At 28.4% G+C, this 16,560-nt stretch overlaps 1 protein-coding gene across 2 annotated transcripts in view; it reads left to right on the top strand.

Moving 5' to 3' along the window:
* LOC111642274 overlaps positions 1-14,570 on the top strand; it is a 23,584-nt gene extending 9,014 nt beyond the window's left edge. The window contains exons 1-5 of one of the 2 annotated variants that reach the window (XM_023388603.1): positions 10,414-10,528; positions 11,083-11,295; positions 13,084-13,323; positions 13,763-13,893; positions 14,507-14,570. In XM_023388603.1, coding sequence (XP_023244371.1) covers positions 10,482-10,528; positions 11,083-11,295; positions 13,084-13,323; positions 13,763-13,826 — 564 coding nt within the window. In that variant the 5' untranslated portion in view covers positions 10,414-10,481 and the 3' untranslated portion in view covers positions 13,827-13,893; positions 14,507-14,570. Of the gene's footprint in view, positions 1-10,413; positions 10,529-11,082; positions 11,296-13,083; positions 13,324-13,762; positions 13,894-14,506 lie in introns of those variants that run through there. The other variant, XM_023388602.1, reaches the window with a different exon arrangement.
* The last annotated feature ends 1,990 nt before the right edge of the window (positions 14,571-16,560 follow it).

Here is a 16,560-nt window from a genome sequence, read left to right as displayed (position 1 = left end):
TTTATATATAAAAAAATTTATACAAATATAATTTACTCAACATTAAATTTAATTTATTGAAAATTCGTTTAAAGTTTTCAACTATAGTTTCATATTATCATCACCACTTTTAACCTCTTTGTTTCTACTTCTTATTTTAAAATCTTTAATTGAACATAAGAAATACTTAATACTGAAAAAAAAACAAAAGATATGCCTTAATTTCGAACAGAAAGCTTTGAAGTCTATTTTCCATTGTCACGTATTTCAGCGAAATTTGACGCTGATGAGTAATTGTGTTTACAGCTAAATGACCTTGAGAACAGCTGGTATAGTCTTTCGCGGTACATTCTCATAAAAGTTTCAAGAGGAGAAGGGATTAAAGTAGGGTGAATACTAGTTGAACGAATATTTTTAAATATTTTAAAAATTTTCCGTTTTTAATTGCGATATCCGACCCCCTACCGATTTAATTAAAGGTATATATAGATGCCGAAATTTTTGAAAAAATTATGACACTTAAAAAACATCTGAAAATTAAAATAAATGTTAATTTTTCCTAGTAGGGCTAAAAATCTGTTTGTTCGTAACGCTATGAGAACCGCTCGAGTCAGTCTTGAGCTTAATATTTTAACAAATACTATTTATTTTGAATTTCATTTAATGTTATCATTTACAAAAGTTATTTTTCTGGTCAAACTTGTATTCATTATTCATGTAGTATCTTTTAACTCCAATATTTTTACATAAAAAAAATATAAAATAAAAATAAAACAATATTTAGAAATGAAAGATGAAAGTTAGATTTAAAATTAAGTAAATTATCGCACCTTTTAAATAACAGTTATAAATCCATTTTATAATAACTAATTTCGTTTGTAAATAAATTTAAAATAAAACTATCAAGTCAAATAAATACTTGACTTCAGCCTAATCAAAAGATAAAATGAATTATTATTGTAAATAACTATTTTGATATAAATGGCAAACTCAACAATTCACAATAAATTAGATGAATGATCTGGTTAAACAATAAGCCATCTATATATACATATGCAGAGATAACGCGGAGAACAAAAGTGACAGCAGTGTTTTAGAAACGTTTATTTTCTTTAAACCGTCAGAAACTTCGTCATAACCAACAACAGCAAATGCAGTTTCTTTTCCACTTATTAGATACGAAATTCAGTCTACTATAACGATCCGATTATATATAATTTCTGCATGAATAAATATACAGATAAGTAATAACAAATAAACCACATTATAAATGGTATCAAGATATGAAGCATATGGAACTTTGATTTATATATATATGTTACAGTCAAAACCCGTTTTTAGTTAGAACGCGTTTTAACTAGTTGAAACTAGTTTATATTGAATGTCTTTGTTAAAACCCGTTTTGTCTAGTTGAAACTAGTTTATACTGAATGTCTTTGTTAAAACCCGTTTTGTCTAGTTAAAACTAGTTTTAACTAAAATTCATTTTTGACTAGCAGTAAATTCTAGTTTTAAGTAGACAGAACGGGTTTTAACAAAGACATCCAGTATAAACTAGTTTTAACTAGTTAAAACGCATTCTAATTAAAAACTGGTTTGACTGCAACGCATAGAATGATTCGGGGGAAGATGCCTAATTTTTNTAAGTACAAAAGAAAAACAGATTTTTCCTTAAAAATAAATCAACGTAAATATCTGGTTTTCATTAAAAGTTAAATATGATTTGGAACAACACATTAAAATATTACAGATTTTTTAAATAATCTTCATAAAATCATAATGTTATGAAATCAGAAACTACAAAAAAATTAACAGAAAATAAGTAGTTTTCACTTATTATCAGTGGTCAAAAACCTTTATAACGTAAAATTCATTGAAATGAATTGATACAGATATAATTTACCCAACATTAAATTTAATTCATTTACAATTCGTTTAAAGTTCTCAACTATAGTTTCATATTATCATCCCCACATTTAACCTCTTTTTTGCTACTTTATATTTTAAAATTTTTAGTTGAACATAAAAAATACTTAAAATTTAAAAAAACAAAAGAAATGCGTTAATTTGGAAGAGAAAACTCTGAAGTTTATTTTCCATTCTGTTGCCTTTCCGCGAAATTTTGCTGATGAGTAATTGTGTTTACAGCTAAATGACCTTGAAAACAGCTGGTATCGTCCTTCGCGGAACATTCTCATAAAATTTCCAGGAGGAGAAACGATTAAAGTAGGGTGAATACTAGCTGGACAAATATTTTTAAATATTTTAAAAATTTACTTTTTTTATTACGATTTCCAATTCACCCCCAAATTTAATTAAACGTATATATAAGTGTCGAAAATTTTGAACATCGGAAAATCCAAAAAAATGTTAATTTTTCCTAGTAGGGCTAAAAATCTGTTTGTTGGTAACCCTATGAGAACCGCTCGAGTCAGTCTCCAGCTTAATATTTTAACAAATACTATTTATTTTGAGTTTCATTTAGTGTTATCAATTAAAAAAGTTATATTTCTTGTCAAACTTGCATTATTATTAAGCATCTTTCAACCCCAATATTTTTACATAAAAAAAATAAAATAAGAATAAGAATAAAACAATACTTAGGAATGAAAGATAAAATGTAAATTTAAAATTAAGTAAATTATCACATTTTTTAAATAACAGTTATAAATCCATTGTATAATAACTAATTTCGTTTCTAAATAAATTTAAAATAAAACTATTAAGTCAAATAAATACTTGACTTAAGCCTATTCAAAATATAAAATGAATTATCAGTGTAAACAACTATTTTGATATAAATGGCAAACTCAACAATTCACAATAAATTTGATGAATATGGATAAACAATAAGCCAACTATATATACATATGCAAAAGAACGCGGGGAACAAAAGTGACAGCAGTGTTTTAAAAATGTTTATTTACTTTAAACCGTCAGAAACTTCGTCATAACCAACAACAGCAAATGCAGTTTTTTTCCACTTATTAGATACGAAATTCAGTCTACTATAACGATCCGAATATACTGTATATCATTGCTGCATGAGTAAATATACAGATAAGTAATAACAAAAAAACTACATTATAAATGGTATCAAGATATGAAGCATATAAAACTTTAACATATATATATGTTGAAGTCAAAATTCATTTATATTTAGAACGCGTTTTAACTAGTTGAAACTACATAATTTAAAGTTTAAACTATTTACAAAAAGTCAAAATAACTTTTGAGTCTATCTTTATCTTTTTTTACACTACCACAGAAGTAACAGTCTTAAAAGAATTTTTTTTGCTTTGAAGAACTCTTCTTAAAACACAGGTAAAATTGGTAAAAAAAACTTCACAAGGTTAAAAAAAATCAAGTGTCAGCCTTTTCTTGTAGGTTTCTGACACTTTTACAATTCAAAACACAAAGAAATTCTTCACCATTTCCATTTTTATCCGCTTTTTAAACTGTTTCTGGCTCTCTGGTGGTAGTTACGAGTTATCTTTACTTAATTTGCATATGGATACAATTTCTGTAATCACTCAGGAAAGTGTCAGAACCTATAACAGAAGGNTGTAGGTTTCTGACACTTTTACAATTCAAAACACAAAGAAATTCTTCACCATTTCCATTTTTATCCGCTTTTTAAACTGTTTCTGGCTCTCTGGTGGTAGTTACGACTGCAACCTATATATATATATATATATATAAAGCATATCAATATAATATATATATAAATGGACGTGTTTGTGCCTATATTCCACTCTGCAGCCGAAACTACACATCCCGCATGAATGCTGTTTCTGTGTGGTAGTAGCTCGAAGTCTCTCATCGTGCACTATGGTGGTTGCGTCTCGATAGTTATAAGGGTATGGGAGATATGGGAGTTGAAAGTGGTTGACTTCGAAAATGTGTTACGCTTCAATGAGAATATTCCAGTTTTTTCTAGAAAGTTCCAGAGCCTAGAAGTGAAATTTAGTACAGAGTTAGGGTACATCATGAAAACGCACACTAAGAAGGGATTTTTTGAAATTCCCCCACGGGGGAAAGGGAGAGCATTAAGGCTTGGCCTAAAGAACGGCTTTTACTGTACTATTTTAGATGCAATTTTTTTGTGTTTAATTACGTTTTCATCTTCACTGTGCACTTAGGTGTATTAAATTGATAACATTTCAGACATTGTTATAAATATTTTTATCTATTTCGATTTTAAAGATGCTCGAACCGTTTTAAATTTGAATTTGTTATTGCAAATTGGTTCGATTATAGAACGTTTGCAAACGTTTCAGAAAATTTATCAAATTAAAAACAGTTCGTTTGATTCTCAGCAATTTTCGTCATTTTCAGCGGTAGGTGTTATATAGCAATTTTTATGGTTGTTGAAATATTGAATGTAAATAGGGTTTGCTTGCAAAATCTGCTCGAGCGAAACCGCGGGTAACAGCTAGTTTCCATATAAAAGCATAACTTTAAATTGGCAGACTATTGTGTATAATTGAATCACATAAGTTGCTTATAAAAAATAGGTAAATGCTTCTGTATTAAAATAAACGCAAATTTTTCTGTATTAAAAGAAAGATTTAGCCGAACTGAATAGAAAGTGTTTATGCAATTTCGTTCAAATTTAACGTAATTCAGTAACTAGCAGGCCTAAAAATTAACAAGTTATCAAGTTATAAATCATAAATCAATAGTGTAAAAGTTAGAAATGTTACTGTTTTTATGAATTTATTTTAATCAGTTAATTAAAAACCACAATATTAATTAAATTAAATTAATTTTATTTAATTTATAAGAAATATTAATTCATTTTAACTTCTCACATTTGTAAAACAACATGCAACATTTTAAATGAAGAATAATCATTTGAATAGTGTACAGTTAATAAACTGAGTTATATGACAATTTTGAACACAGAATGCTGTCTACAAAATATAAAATTTGATTTTGGATTTTAAAATATTTTTTCCAATAATATATATAAAATTTTAGAGTTAATTATTATTTAGTATGTGTTGTTTCTCTATAGAATAACCCATTATTGGCAAGTAGATTAAACCATTGAACACAATATGAAAATTTCGCTTCGGAAACACCTATCCACGTGATGATTTTCCGGGCTTTTTCACATTTCCAATTTTTATATAGAAACATCTTTTTCACACAAACACCTTCTACAATTGATTTCCTTTTGCTAGATTTGTTGACGTGTGCTTAGCTCAGTTTTAAATTTATAAAAGAATGGAACCATAATTAATTTAATTATAACTGTAAAAATAAATATTTAATGTTTGGAGTAAGTCGTGCTGGCGATTGAACGTTCTTGTAACACGACCTCGTGCAACGTGGTAGTTGTTTCAGTACTCTGGAGAATAAACAGGTAATATGGCGACCGGACCTGCAAAAGCGCCCTATACTAAATTTATTTATATAGGAAGATTTAAATGATAATTTATTATTTTAATTCTAAACATTGCCTGTACGGATTGTTTACGTGTAGCGTGACTTCATACTATCAAATAAATTAATCACGCTGACCATTTGTTTTGTGTCCGGAAATATTAATTCTGAGAAAATATTTACTAAAAGGTTTTTGGCTGCCTCTATTACAGTCGTAACTAACTCTATTTATTATATTTTAACAAGTAAATATTTCGTTAGCTCCTGCTCTTATTGGACAATTGGTGGTAAAGGAATAAATTTTACAATAATATAGTATAATATTATCTAATAACTTTATTTATACCGTGTAATAATAAACATGATAGTTGTTCTATCCGAAAATAAACGATAGTTCTTGGTGCAAATGTTATTAAAGCTTAAAAATGTTTATAGAAAGAATGTTTAATTTTTCAGATATTGATATTTTTAATTTTTTTTAATAATTTAAATTTTTTTCTATTTAATAGTATTTCAACGAGTAGAATTATAACAGAGATGCTATATCCACACAACAATAATATCAAAGGGCTGATAATGTCTTCGATAACAAGTGGATGATATGTTTCTTTGTTGTTGCTACTCTTTGCAGGAAACTCTTGCTGTCTCAATTTTTCGTATACACCAGCATCTACTAATCTTCTAATTCTATATGGAAATAAAAATTCAATGTAATAATATGCTATTATTCACTATTTGTCAAAAGGTTTTTTAATAAGTGATTTTCTAAATTGCTAGAACTCATATTTGTATTTGATTTTCGTAGTAAATTTATAAAAGTCTATTTTCCTGATAGATCGGTAAACATACATTTACAAAAATAGTTATTAATCTCTGTCATTTAAATCAAGTTTTAAGTAAAAATTATTTGAAAGATTGCTAATTATTGATCTTATTTTCAAAAACAGGGATAATGAAGTCTAGAAAATGAGATTGTTACACAACTTNTTAATATTATATATAAAATCTTAGTGTTAATTATTATTTAGTATGTTTTGTTTTTCTATAAAATAACGAATTATTGGCAAGCAGATTGAACCATTGAACACAAGATGAAAATTTCGCTTCGGTAACACCTAGCCGCGTGATGATTTTCCGGTCTTTTTCACATTACAAATCTTTATATAGAAACTTCTTTTTCAAACGAACTCCTTCTACAAGTTATTTCATCTTGCTAAAATTGTAGACGTGTGCTTAGCTCAGTTTGAAATTTATCAAAGAAAAAAAACTTAATTAATTCAATTAGAACTGTAAAAATAAATATTTAATGTTTGGAGTAAGTCGTGCTGNGTTAAAATATATTTTTTTCAATATTATATACAAAATCTTAGAGTTAATTATTACTTAGTATGTTTGTTTTTCTATAGAATAATGAATTATTGGCAAGCACATTGAACCGTTGAACACAAGATGAAAATTTCGCTTCGGTAACACCTAGCCACGTGATGATGTTTTGGGCTTTTTCACATTACCAATTTTTATATAGAAACTTCTTTTTCAAACGAACTCCTTCTACAAGTTATTTTTTCTTGCTAAAATTGTAGACGTGTGCTTGGCTCAGTTTGAAATTTATCAAAGAAAGAAAACTTAATTAATTCAATTAGAACTGTAAAAATAAATATTTAATGTTTGGAGTAAGTCGTGCTGACGATTGAACGTTCTTGTAACACGACCTCGTGCAACGTGGTGGTTGTTTCAGTAACTCGGGAATAAACAGCAAATATGGCGATCGGGCCTGCAAAAGGCCCTATATTAAATTTATTTATATAAGACTATTTAGATGTATAATTTATAACTGTAACTTTGATGATTGCCTGTACGGATTGTTTACGAGTTGAGTGACCTCATCCTATCAAATAACTATCAAATTAACTGGGGACATAGTAAACAAAATTGTGTTCCTTCCTTACGTTCTTTACAAAACGTATTTACATTTATACATACAAAAATTACTTCCAAATTTTATTTTATTTCTCGATGTTTCAAGGTGGTTTGATTGTAAAAATGTAGAAAATCTTCGTGACTAATTTTTGACCGTTCGCCATATTTTCGACACGTAAAGATTATCATTATAATAAAATATATATATATTTTTAAAAGTTATTTTTTACTTACTTGTTTCTGTAAATATATGGCATACAGAAATTATTAAAATTGTTTTGAACGTAAACATATTTACTACAGAGAACCTGTAACTCCTAATTGGACAAATATCCAAAAAACTCTTCACTGAACTTCTTCTTGACTAATAAGTTTAAAATATAATTTATTAAACAAAGTAAACAATTTGCTAAATATACATTAATAAAATTATTTTAAGTAAGATTTAATATTGAAATTCTATTAGAAATAAAGTAGAATCTCCACAATTTAAAATATATTTGATTGGCGGTTTTAAATTACTGGATTTTGACAAAAGAATAGATGTAGAGTACATACAAAATAACCACCGTACTTAATAAGACAGGAATTTACAGCTTATTGTACAAAGTACAATACTAGCATGTTTCCTGAAACAAGTTAGATAGATTATCGGCACGACTCTACTGCTCGTAGAAAAGTATGATAGACAGAAGCAAGACAAAACAATTTTGAGATGGAGAGCATATATTTTTAATTATGTAATTTTAATAAATATGATTAAAATCGCCGCCAGGCATTGTGATAATGTCGCAATGAATAATTGCATCGTAAGTGTCAGAAATATGAAAAACTTTCGAAAAATTTTACGTGGTCAGCCCGTTGTTTAGCTGCAAATCGATGACAAATGCACAAAAGTTTTATTCACTCGACAACAGATGGGCTAATTTTCTTTTGTCTAATATTTAACATATCTATATATACCATACATTTCCAAAAGAACAGCCAAAGGCCTACTTTTCAAATTGTTATACAGACTGAATCCTACTTTATTGTGAAGCCTATTTGACTTTTTTTCTATAAGATCAATCAGTAGTCGAATGGTTAATAATGTTGAACACTTATAGTTAGTCACGGTTTCGAACGTCACCAATAGAATGACCACTTCGAGTTTTCCCAGTTATGTTCACGTGTCTAACTTCATTAAAGAAATTGTTTCCCATAGATAGTCTTCTTTACAGGAAATTTTTCTTTTATTGATTGTAAATATTTTGAGTTTGTTATATGCAATACATTCAAGTAAACCTAGCCTACTTATTGTTTAAAATAAAGTGTCACTATTTGTGTAAAATCATATACTGATAATAATGTCAGAATCTACGGGATAGTTGTGACTCGATTGGTGTAACTGTCAACAATACAACTGCAACAGTTTACACTCTGTTGAAGCATTTAGTGAAAAGATTTCAAAAAAGAAAATATGCATTTTAACAATATTGTGTTTACAATTGTTCATGCAAAAATTTCATGAATCAGCACATAGATTTCTTCACTGAAGATTAAGTTTTGAAATTCGCGAAATACGTACCAGAATAAAAGAAAATTTTTTACGAAAACTACCACATTCTTTATGATAAAAACAACATATTTCTGAAATTAAAGAAAACTTTTCAATGAATCTATGACAAGCTATTATTATTCTGATTTCCGTAATATTACTTTTATTTAATGTCCATTGATATTGTAGGTTTTTTATATAAACGGTTTAATACTATAGTGAATAAAAATATATAATACAAATTTTAAACGGAGTATTATACCGTAAAAAATGTTGTATGTACAGAATAATGTAAAGAATACGTTACAAATTAGTTCAGAAAACAGTTTACATTATAAAAGTAAATAAGTAATCTCATTGCTAACAAATTATAAACGAGGCAAGTCACTGTGTTCTATTTCTTAGCATTTTCTAGATAGGAAGCGAAATAAGTAAGAACCGTATAAACGCATATGATTATGAAGAGAAACGAGAGCCGATATTGACGTGCTGGCAAATATAGCTTTGTTCTTTATAAACAAAACTAATGTTACCCGCGACTACGCCCACGGGGGTTTTGGAAGCAACCCTTATTTATATTCAGTTATTTCAACAAACATAGTAATTGCTATATAACACCTATCGCTGAGAATCAGACGAACAATTTTCAATTTGACCAATTTTCTACAACGTTTACAATCGTTCTATAATCAAATCAATATGCGATAACAAATTCAAATTTTAAACGGTTCGAACATTTGGTTAAAATATCGAAATATATAAAAATATTTATAACAATTCCTAAAATGTTATCAACTTAATACACCAAACTACATAATAAAGACTAAATGTAGTTAAAAACAAAAAATTCCATCTTAAATACTACAGTAGAAACTGCTCTTCAGGTTAAGCCTTAGTGCTCTCTCTACCTAGCACAGAAAATTTTGAAAAATCCTCTCTGCGTATTGTACAATAATTTATTAAACTGCCATCAACAGGAACACTGCATACTGCAATTCTATTGCACAGATGGCGGTTTAGATATAGATATAGTATTTAATAATATTACTTTTTTCCATGTGAATATATTAAAAAAAATTACATTAGTTGTATATGGCAACATGACATGTGAAGAGGAATGCCTCCGGAAAAAGTTTCAGTGGACCCCTATTTAGGTGTTACAAACGTGAAGAAAACTCGAAAAATTTTGTTTTCAGTCTGTTCGCAAGGCGCAAACTGCCGAAAAACTACTAATGTTCAGTGGTTTTTTCCACTCATAGAGAGGTAGGAAACCCGAAAAAGTTATCAATCCTGTTCATTGAGAATTGAACCATGCCCATAATGGTACGTATGGTCCAACCTACAATGGTGAGGGTTCTGTGCTAAACGTATTTAAGATAGATCTTTCATGAAAAATTCTTGGAGAATTGCTCGCCCGTATTCGATTCTAACTTCTTCAGTGAGATGGGCCAAGACCTTTACTGCCATGACCATTACCATTTATTCATTATTACACAGGAACTAATTAAAAAATTAAAAATAGAAAATAAAATTACAAATTAATCATCAAAATTTCTCTTTTCTTCAATTAACGCGTAACAAAGAAACTCAACAATTGATCTTACATTGTTTGGCTCTTTCATTATCAAGAGTGCGCTTTCGAAGTAATTAAAAAATGTTTTCTGATTCTTTCAACTATCACCCCTTGCCTAAACGTTCGGAGTAAGATATTTTTCACATTTTATTGTTATTTATGGAAATAAGAAATTTATTCGAAAAATTAATGGCTTTAAAATGAAATTGCTCGATGCAAATGATAATTACTTTAAATTGATTTAAAGATTTCGACTCTTCGATATTTCTAAATGTAGCTTTTATGCAAACATTTTTGTGTTTTGCTGTATTCTACAAACATTTTGGTGTCGAAAAAAAGGGTTGTATTTGCATGTGAATTCAACAAGTAAGAATTTAAGGTCTTGTGCTAAGACTTATCGATTCACTAAACGTAATATATAAATTTATTGACCTATTGTGATAAATTTATTTTTTTCCTTACTCAAATTAATGAAATTTTACGAGGCCACGTTTAGTTTACAGTTTGATAAGAAATTTTGTTAAACATTATATAGAAAGATTTTTTAAAGTATAATAATTTTTCTAAAAGTTTACATAACTACTCATTGGCATATTTTTATATATTCGATTTTAAAATTAAAATAAAGTTTTCTGTAAATAGCATTTATTGTGTTATATGAATTTTTTCTTTTTATTTTTAGGGCAAAATCAGATGGATATGCGGGTTTTGTAAGTCCAAAAAATTTGGATTATTTTAAATATCGCGGCAAGGAAAAATGCCTGTTGGAGCAGGATGAACCCGCAAAAATTAAATTTGGAGGATCCATCTTAAAAAATCGCATCAATCCTGCATATAAACAAACAATGGATAAGATCCGGCCATTTTACGATATTACGTGCGATCGCATTAAAAGGTAAGTTATATCACTGTTTATATGTAATACAGTTATATCACGTTGAAACGTGCTTCTTGTCCTTAATTACTTATATTATACTTTTATTCACTTTAGATATTCTTGTGTGATTATAACAAGTCCAAAGTGGATCTCCACTTTAGACTTGTTATAATGAGGAAAAAGATACACAAAATTTCAATTAAAATATATTTACTGTAACGTAATCTTATATGCTATTATACGACAATCGGGCATTTCGGGCCAACGTTTCTTCTCAGCAGACGTTACCTTTTTATGTTTATATTTTAATAAGCTCATACAGACCATACAGACTCATACAGACTGAAATGGTGTGAGCTGGATAATTTTTCCGTAAGATGAAAAGTTGGTAATTCGTTTAAGAAATTAGTGATGTTTAAGTAAATGAAACTGTGTTGTAATAAATAGGAAAGTATTTTAAAAAAACTTTTGCTGGGAAAATTTAAAAAATTGCATTTCAAACGTCTATTCCGAAAATATTGAAAGATACATATAGGTATATACTATAAACGTAAAAAAATATCTGCTAAGAACGTTGACCCGAAATGCTCGATTGTAGTGGCAAATAAAATTTTTTATGTACAGAACAGTATGAACATTAAATATATTTAATTTAAAAATTGTGTTTTTCCTTTTTCACTATAACAAATCCTAGTACACAAGAACGTCCAAGGTGGACAAAAGTATAATACAGTTATACAGTGTTATAATATAGTACGGAATGAGCCGCTGAGCGAACGGGGACGTTCTCTGTGTTTGAGGGCACGATTTTTTCATCTTCATTGAAGCTTAATAACTCTTGTGCTTTTTGCTAAAAATTTCAGAAATTTTTTAGGGAGGTCTGTGTATTACAAGGATCGAATCTATTAAATTTTGGTGGGGATAACTCGAGGGGTGAAAAGATAAAAGGAGTCATGTGTCTTATCTCATGTAGGGTCTGATCCAACGACAATTTTACTCTTTGCTAGCATTTAGAAATCTTTTATAAAACTTATCCCTACTCTCAAAATTAAGTTTTTACATTATTTTATGATAGTTAAAAATGTAAAAAGTTTTTTAAGTAAAATATTATAGTGCACGGAGTTACCAAATGTTACGAAGAAAGTTAAGCAACTCGTTACTCGATTTTTAAAATTAAGTTTAGTTATTATTAAACACATTTTTTCTCTTATTCTTCAAAACTTCTTTTGTTTAGATAACGAATATACTGCCATTCCATATATGTAACGCAATGATGATAATTTGTATATATCTATCTATATTTATATACACGTAGAAAAGGAACATGTGGTTACGTGTTCTTCGGCTCCACTAAACACTATAAACCTCTGTCATGATGTTAATTAGTACATCGTTAAGCGACATATGCATTCTCTCTATATATTTAACGTTCGATAGAGCGCCACTGTCTACATCTGAGATCGGCATTAAACCGAAAAATCTCAAAGACAAGAATTACATAAACTAACGTGTTGTGCACATAACTTTAAATTTGAATTAGAGGAGACTCTACACGTCCACAAAATAGTAATAACTTTAATAACGTTGGAAGGAATCGAAATTATTAAAGTTTCAACGTTATTCCGACATGAATCAAAAGGCATGGAAAGTGTTGCGTTGCCATAACTTAACAGACATAAAAATCGATAGTTTCATTATTTCTTGAAAAAGTTTGGGAAATAAGAAATAAAATGTTTTCCAAGTATATAATTTTCCATAAGTTTTTAAATATTTACCGCATTGTAAATTTTTTCGTTATACTTTTAGTGAGCGATTGGTTGAAGATCAGGACGACTATGAATTTAATAATGACATTATCGGTCGTCCAACGAACATCAAAATAAAAGAAGGCTTCAAGAAAAACGAAGGTGGAATGAAAAATACGAACACCATAGGATATAATATTGGACACACCATTGGATATACCATTGGTTGTGCCATTACAGAAACAAAGAAATTAAAAAAAGCCGGATCTTTTTTTAAGGCCGTATGGAAGCCAGTGAAGAGGTGAGTTTCTGTCTATGTCAGTACAAACAAAGTTCGATTTAGCTCGGTCATTCGTTTGCCTTTACAACTCTCAATGAATCCAATGTGATGCTAAACCGAAGTACCTTAATCAACAACAATTATACACAATATTAAGACGTACGCAGATATCTGAGCTTGAAAACTTCGTAATTTTTATGAGAATGGCGTAACTTTTCTATATTTTTGCGCTACATTGAGATTTACCAAATTAATTTCATTTCTAATCCAATGAAAAGATAAGCTACAAATGAAATTAATGATAACAAGCAATTATTTATAAATATAACATTTCTTATAATGTAATCTTTTCAATTAATCAATATAAACGCAGCCGATATTGCGCTCTCAATATGTTTTGATAAAATTCAAATCCAGATATGTTTTCAATAAATAATTAAATTTGTTTTTTCAAATTCAGATCAGCACAGAAGTTATGGAAAGGAATGAAAAATGGAGATACTGAATACATTCAGTTTGATTAATGATCTCTTTGTCTTCATCATTTGAGTCAAGTATCCATCTGCTTGATTTAATCCGAGTACGTCTCGGGTAAGAGCTTAATCAGAATATTTTTGTATTTTACACTTAACACATAGATGATTTTCTACCCTCAATTTATAAATTACACGCCATTTCTATCCCTGAGAAAAATAGTGTTTTGGCCATAGTAACAGGAGAACAGAAAACATGTATTCACGTAGAGATACATCATGTTTTTTATAACATTGATATTTTACACATAGACAGATTGGAAGTAGGCTTACAGATGATTAGGATTATATATATATAATCCTAATTTTCTGTAAAAATGTATATATATACATTCTTGGTTAAGTAACGACCAAGACATATTTTGGAAGTGTACTAGTTTCGTAACAAAGGAAAAGCAACAGAATAAATGGGAGTAGAGATTAAAATATTCAACAAGTTTATGTTAAGATGAGTACACGAAGTTTCTGAACTAATCAAATTAATAATAATATATATGAAACATAATAAATGACACAACAGTAGCAAATTAATAATTATCCACTAAATAATTTTCGTTTGATAAGTAAATAATGGTTTTTAGAAAAAAATAAACTTACTGATTGAAAAATTATTAAATAATTGAATATTTTAGATAAATATATTGATTATTTTTTCGATTTTATTTTCACAGATGTAAGAAGATTTATTTTAAAATGTGCAAAAAAATTACAAGAGAAATATTTAAAAACAACAAAAAATTGTTATAAATTTCAATTTTCTAAAATATGATTGAATTTCATTGTATTTTATTGCATTTGTTTTAATTTTAATTGTTTTTCTTTGTTGTTTTTTCTCTTTATTTGAAAATATCCAAAAAAATTACAAGAGAAATTTTGAAAATAACAAAAAAAAAATTCAAATTTCAATTTTCTTTTAGTTTTTTGCAATTTTTGCATTTGTTTTAATTTTAATTGTTTTTTTTTATACGTCTTTCTTGTTTCTTGTTCCATGTTTTAAAACGTCCAACGAAATTGTAGAAAAAAATTTATAAGTAAGAAAAAAAAATCATGTTTAATAGTAATTAATCTTTTATTCATATTCAATTATCTGACGAATTTGAATATAGTTAAAGATGCTAAGGTTGCTCTTAGTCCTAGTCTTTAAGACACTGATTTCACTACAATAGGAAGACTTGTTTCTGTTATTAGTGAGAGTGAAGTAATTTAAGATTGATGATCATATGCATATTCTGCATGTTGCTATATTTATGAAAAATGAATAAGATGACAGTATATATAGCAAAATGTTTAGAAAAATTTGTGCAAAACAAAAAGAAAATTAAAAGAAAAAATTGTCAGAAGAATAGCTTTTTTTGTATTACATCGTTATGGTTTATCAAATTCGATGGTTTATTAACTCGATTTTTATTTGGAGATAAACAGACTTCGTAATTATAATCTGAAAGCTATACCTACGGCAAATCAAAAATGCATTTATATTCAGGTAGAAAAAAAGTCACCAAAGTTTTCAGATTTATTATTCGAGCTACATCAGGCATTCAGATCTGATCACAAAGTACGCTTGGTATGAATATTTACAAAATGAACGAGAGATATTGTTACTAGAAGATATGGATGAATTAGAAGTTCATTCACCATACACTTGCTCTCAGAACAGACTGTAATCACATATTTTTGAATTATGTACTGAAAGTTACCGTGAATCTTGCCAAGATTGCAGAGAATGAAACAGGAATGGTTAGCAGATATGAACCACGATTTTGGAAACTCAATGTATTTCAAGCAGAAATAAAAATGACTTTAAGATTAACTCCTACAAGAAAATGTGTACCCATAAAACTTGCCTTGGAGAATGAAAGCAAGTACTTTTTAGACATAAATTTGTACAAAGAATTTGCCAAACCAGTCATGCGACACATTAAATTTGAATTATACAGACCGCAAAATGTTTTACCTGTATTTACACCATACATGACCGAAGATTTTCTTTTATTCATTTTAATTTAATTGTATTTTTTTAAAATTTTACATTTTTGGTTATTACAGTGGCAGGCAACAGCGGATGTGTGACTATTATTTTTAATTGCTGCAACATGCTCTCTAAATGTAGTTTCCTGCCCGTTTCCCTATGTATATATTATTTTTCATACAACTACTTTAAATCTGTAAACTACATTTTTAGTATCCTAGATGTTTTGTTCTATTTTTTGATCATTATGATTTATATGTGTTTTATTATTATTTATTTGTTCAGATGTTGCTATATTATAATTTTATAATAATACTAGCTGCAAGGACCCGCTTCGCTGGGTTTTTTTTGTATGTAATATAGTTTTTTTTAATATATAAAAGACTGTTTTTCTAAGTAATCTAGAATCTAGCAGCAAGGACCCGCTTCGCTGGGCAAAAAGTAACAATAGTGAAGATTAAGATAATTACATTATAGCCAATCTTACCCGTTTTCACAGAATGCAAGAATTAGGTCCCCCGTTTCCAGACTAATTCGAGAACTTTTACGTCCAGTCAAACAAACTATTTTCAATTTGATCAATTTTATAGAATGTTTACAATCGTTCTATAATCGAACCAATTCAAATTGGTTCTATTATAGAATGATTGTAAATTTCGAACAATATTCGAAATATTCGAGACGCAACCACCATAGTGCACAAATGGAGACTTGGGGCTACTACCACATACAAACACCATTCATGTGCGATGTGTA

The sequence above is a fragment of the Centruroides sculpturatus genome, unplaced genomic scaffold (genome assembly GCF_000671375.1).
Source record: "Centruroides sculpturatus isolate CEXI.00-Female unplaced genomic scaffold, Cexi_2.0 scaffold1499, whole genome shotgun sequence".
Lineage (NCBI taxonomy): Eukaryota > Metazoa > Arthropoda > Arachnida > Scorpiones > Buthidae > Centruroides > Centruroides sculpturatus.
This window is presented reverse-complemented; position numbering and strand designations above follow the sequence as displayed.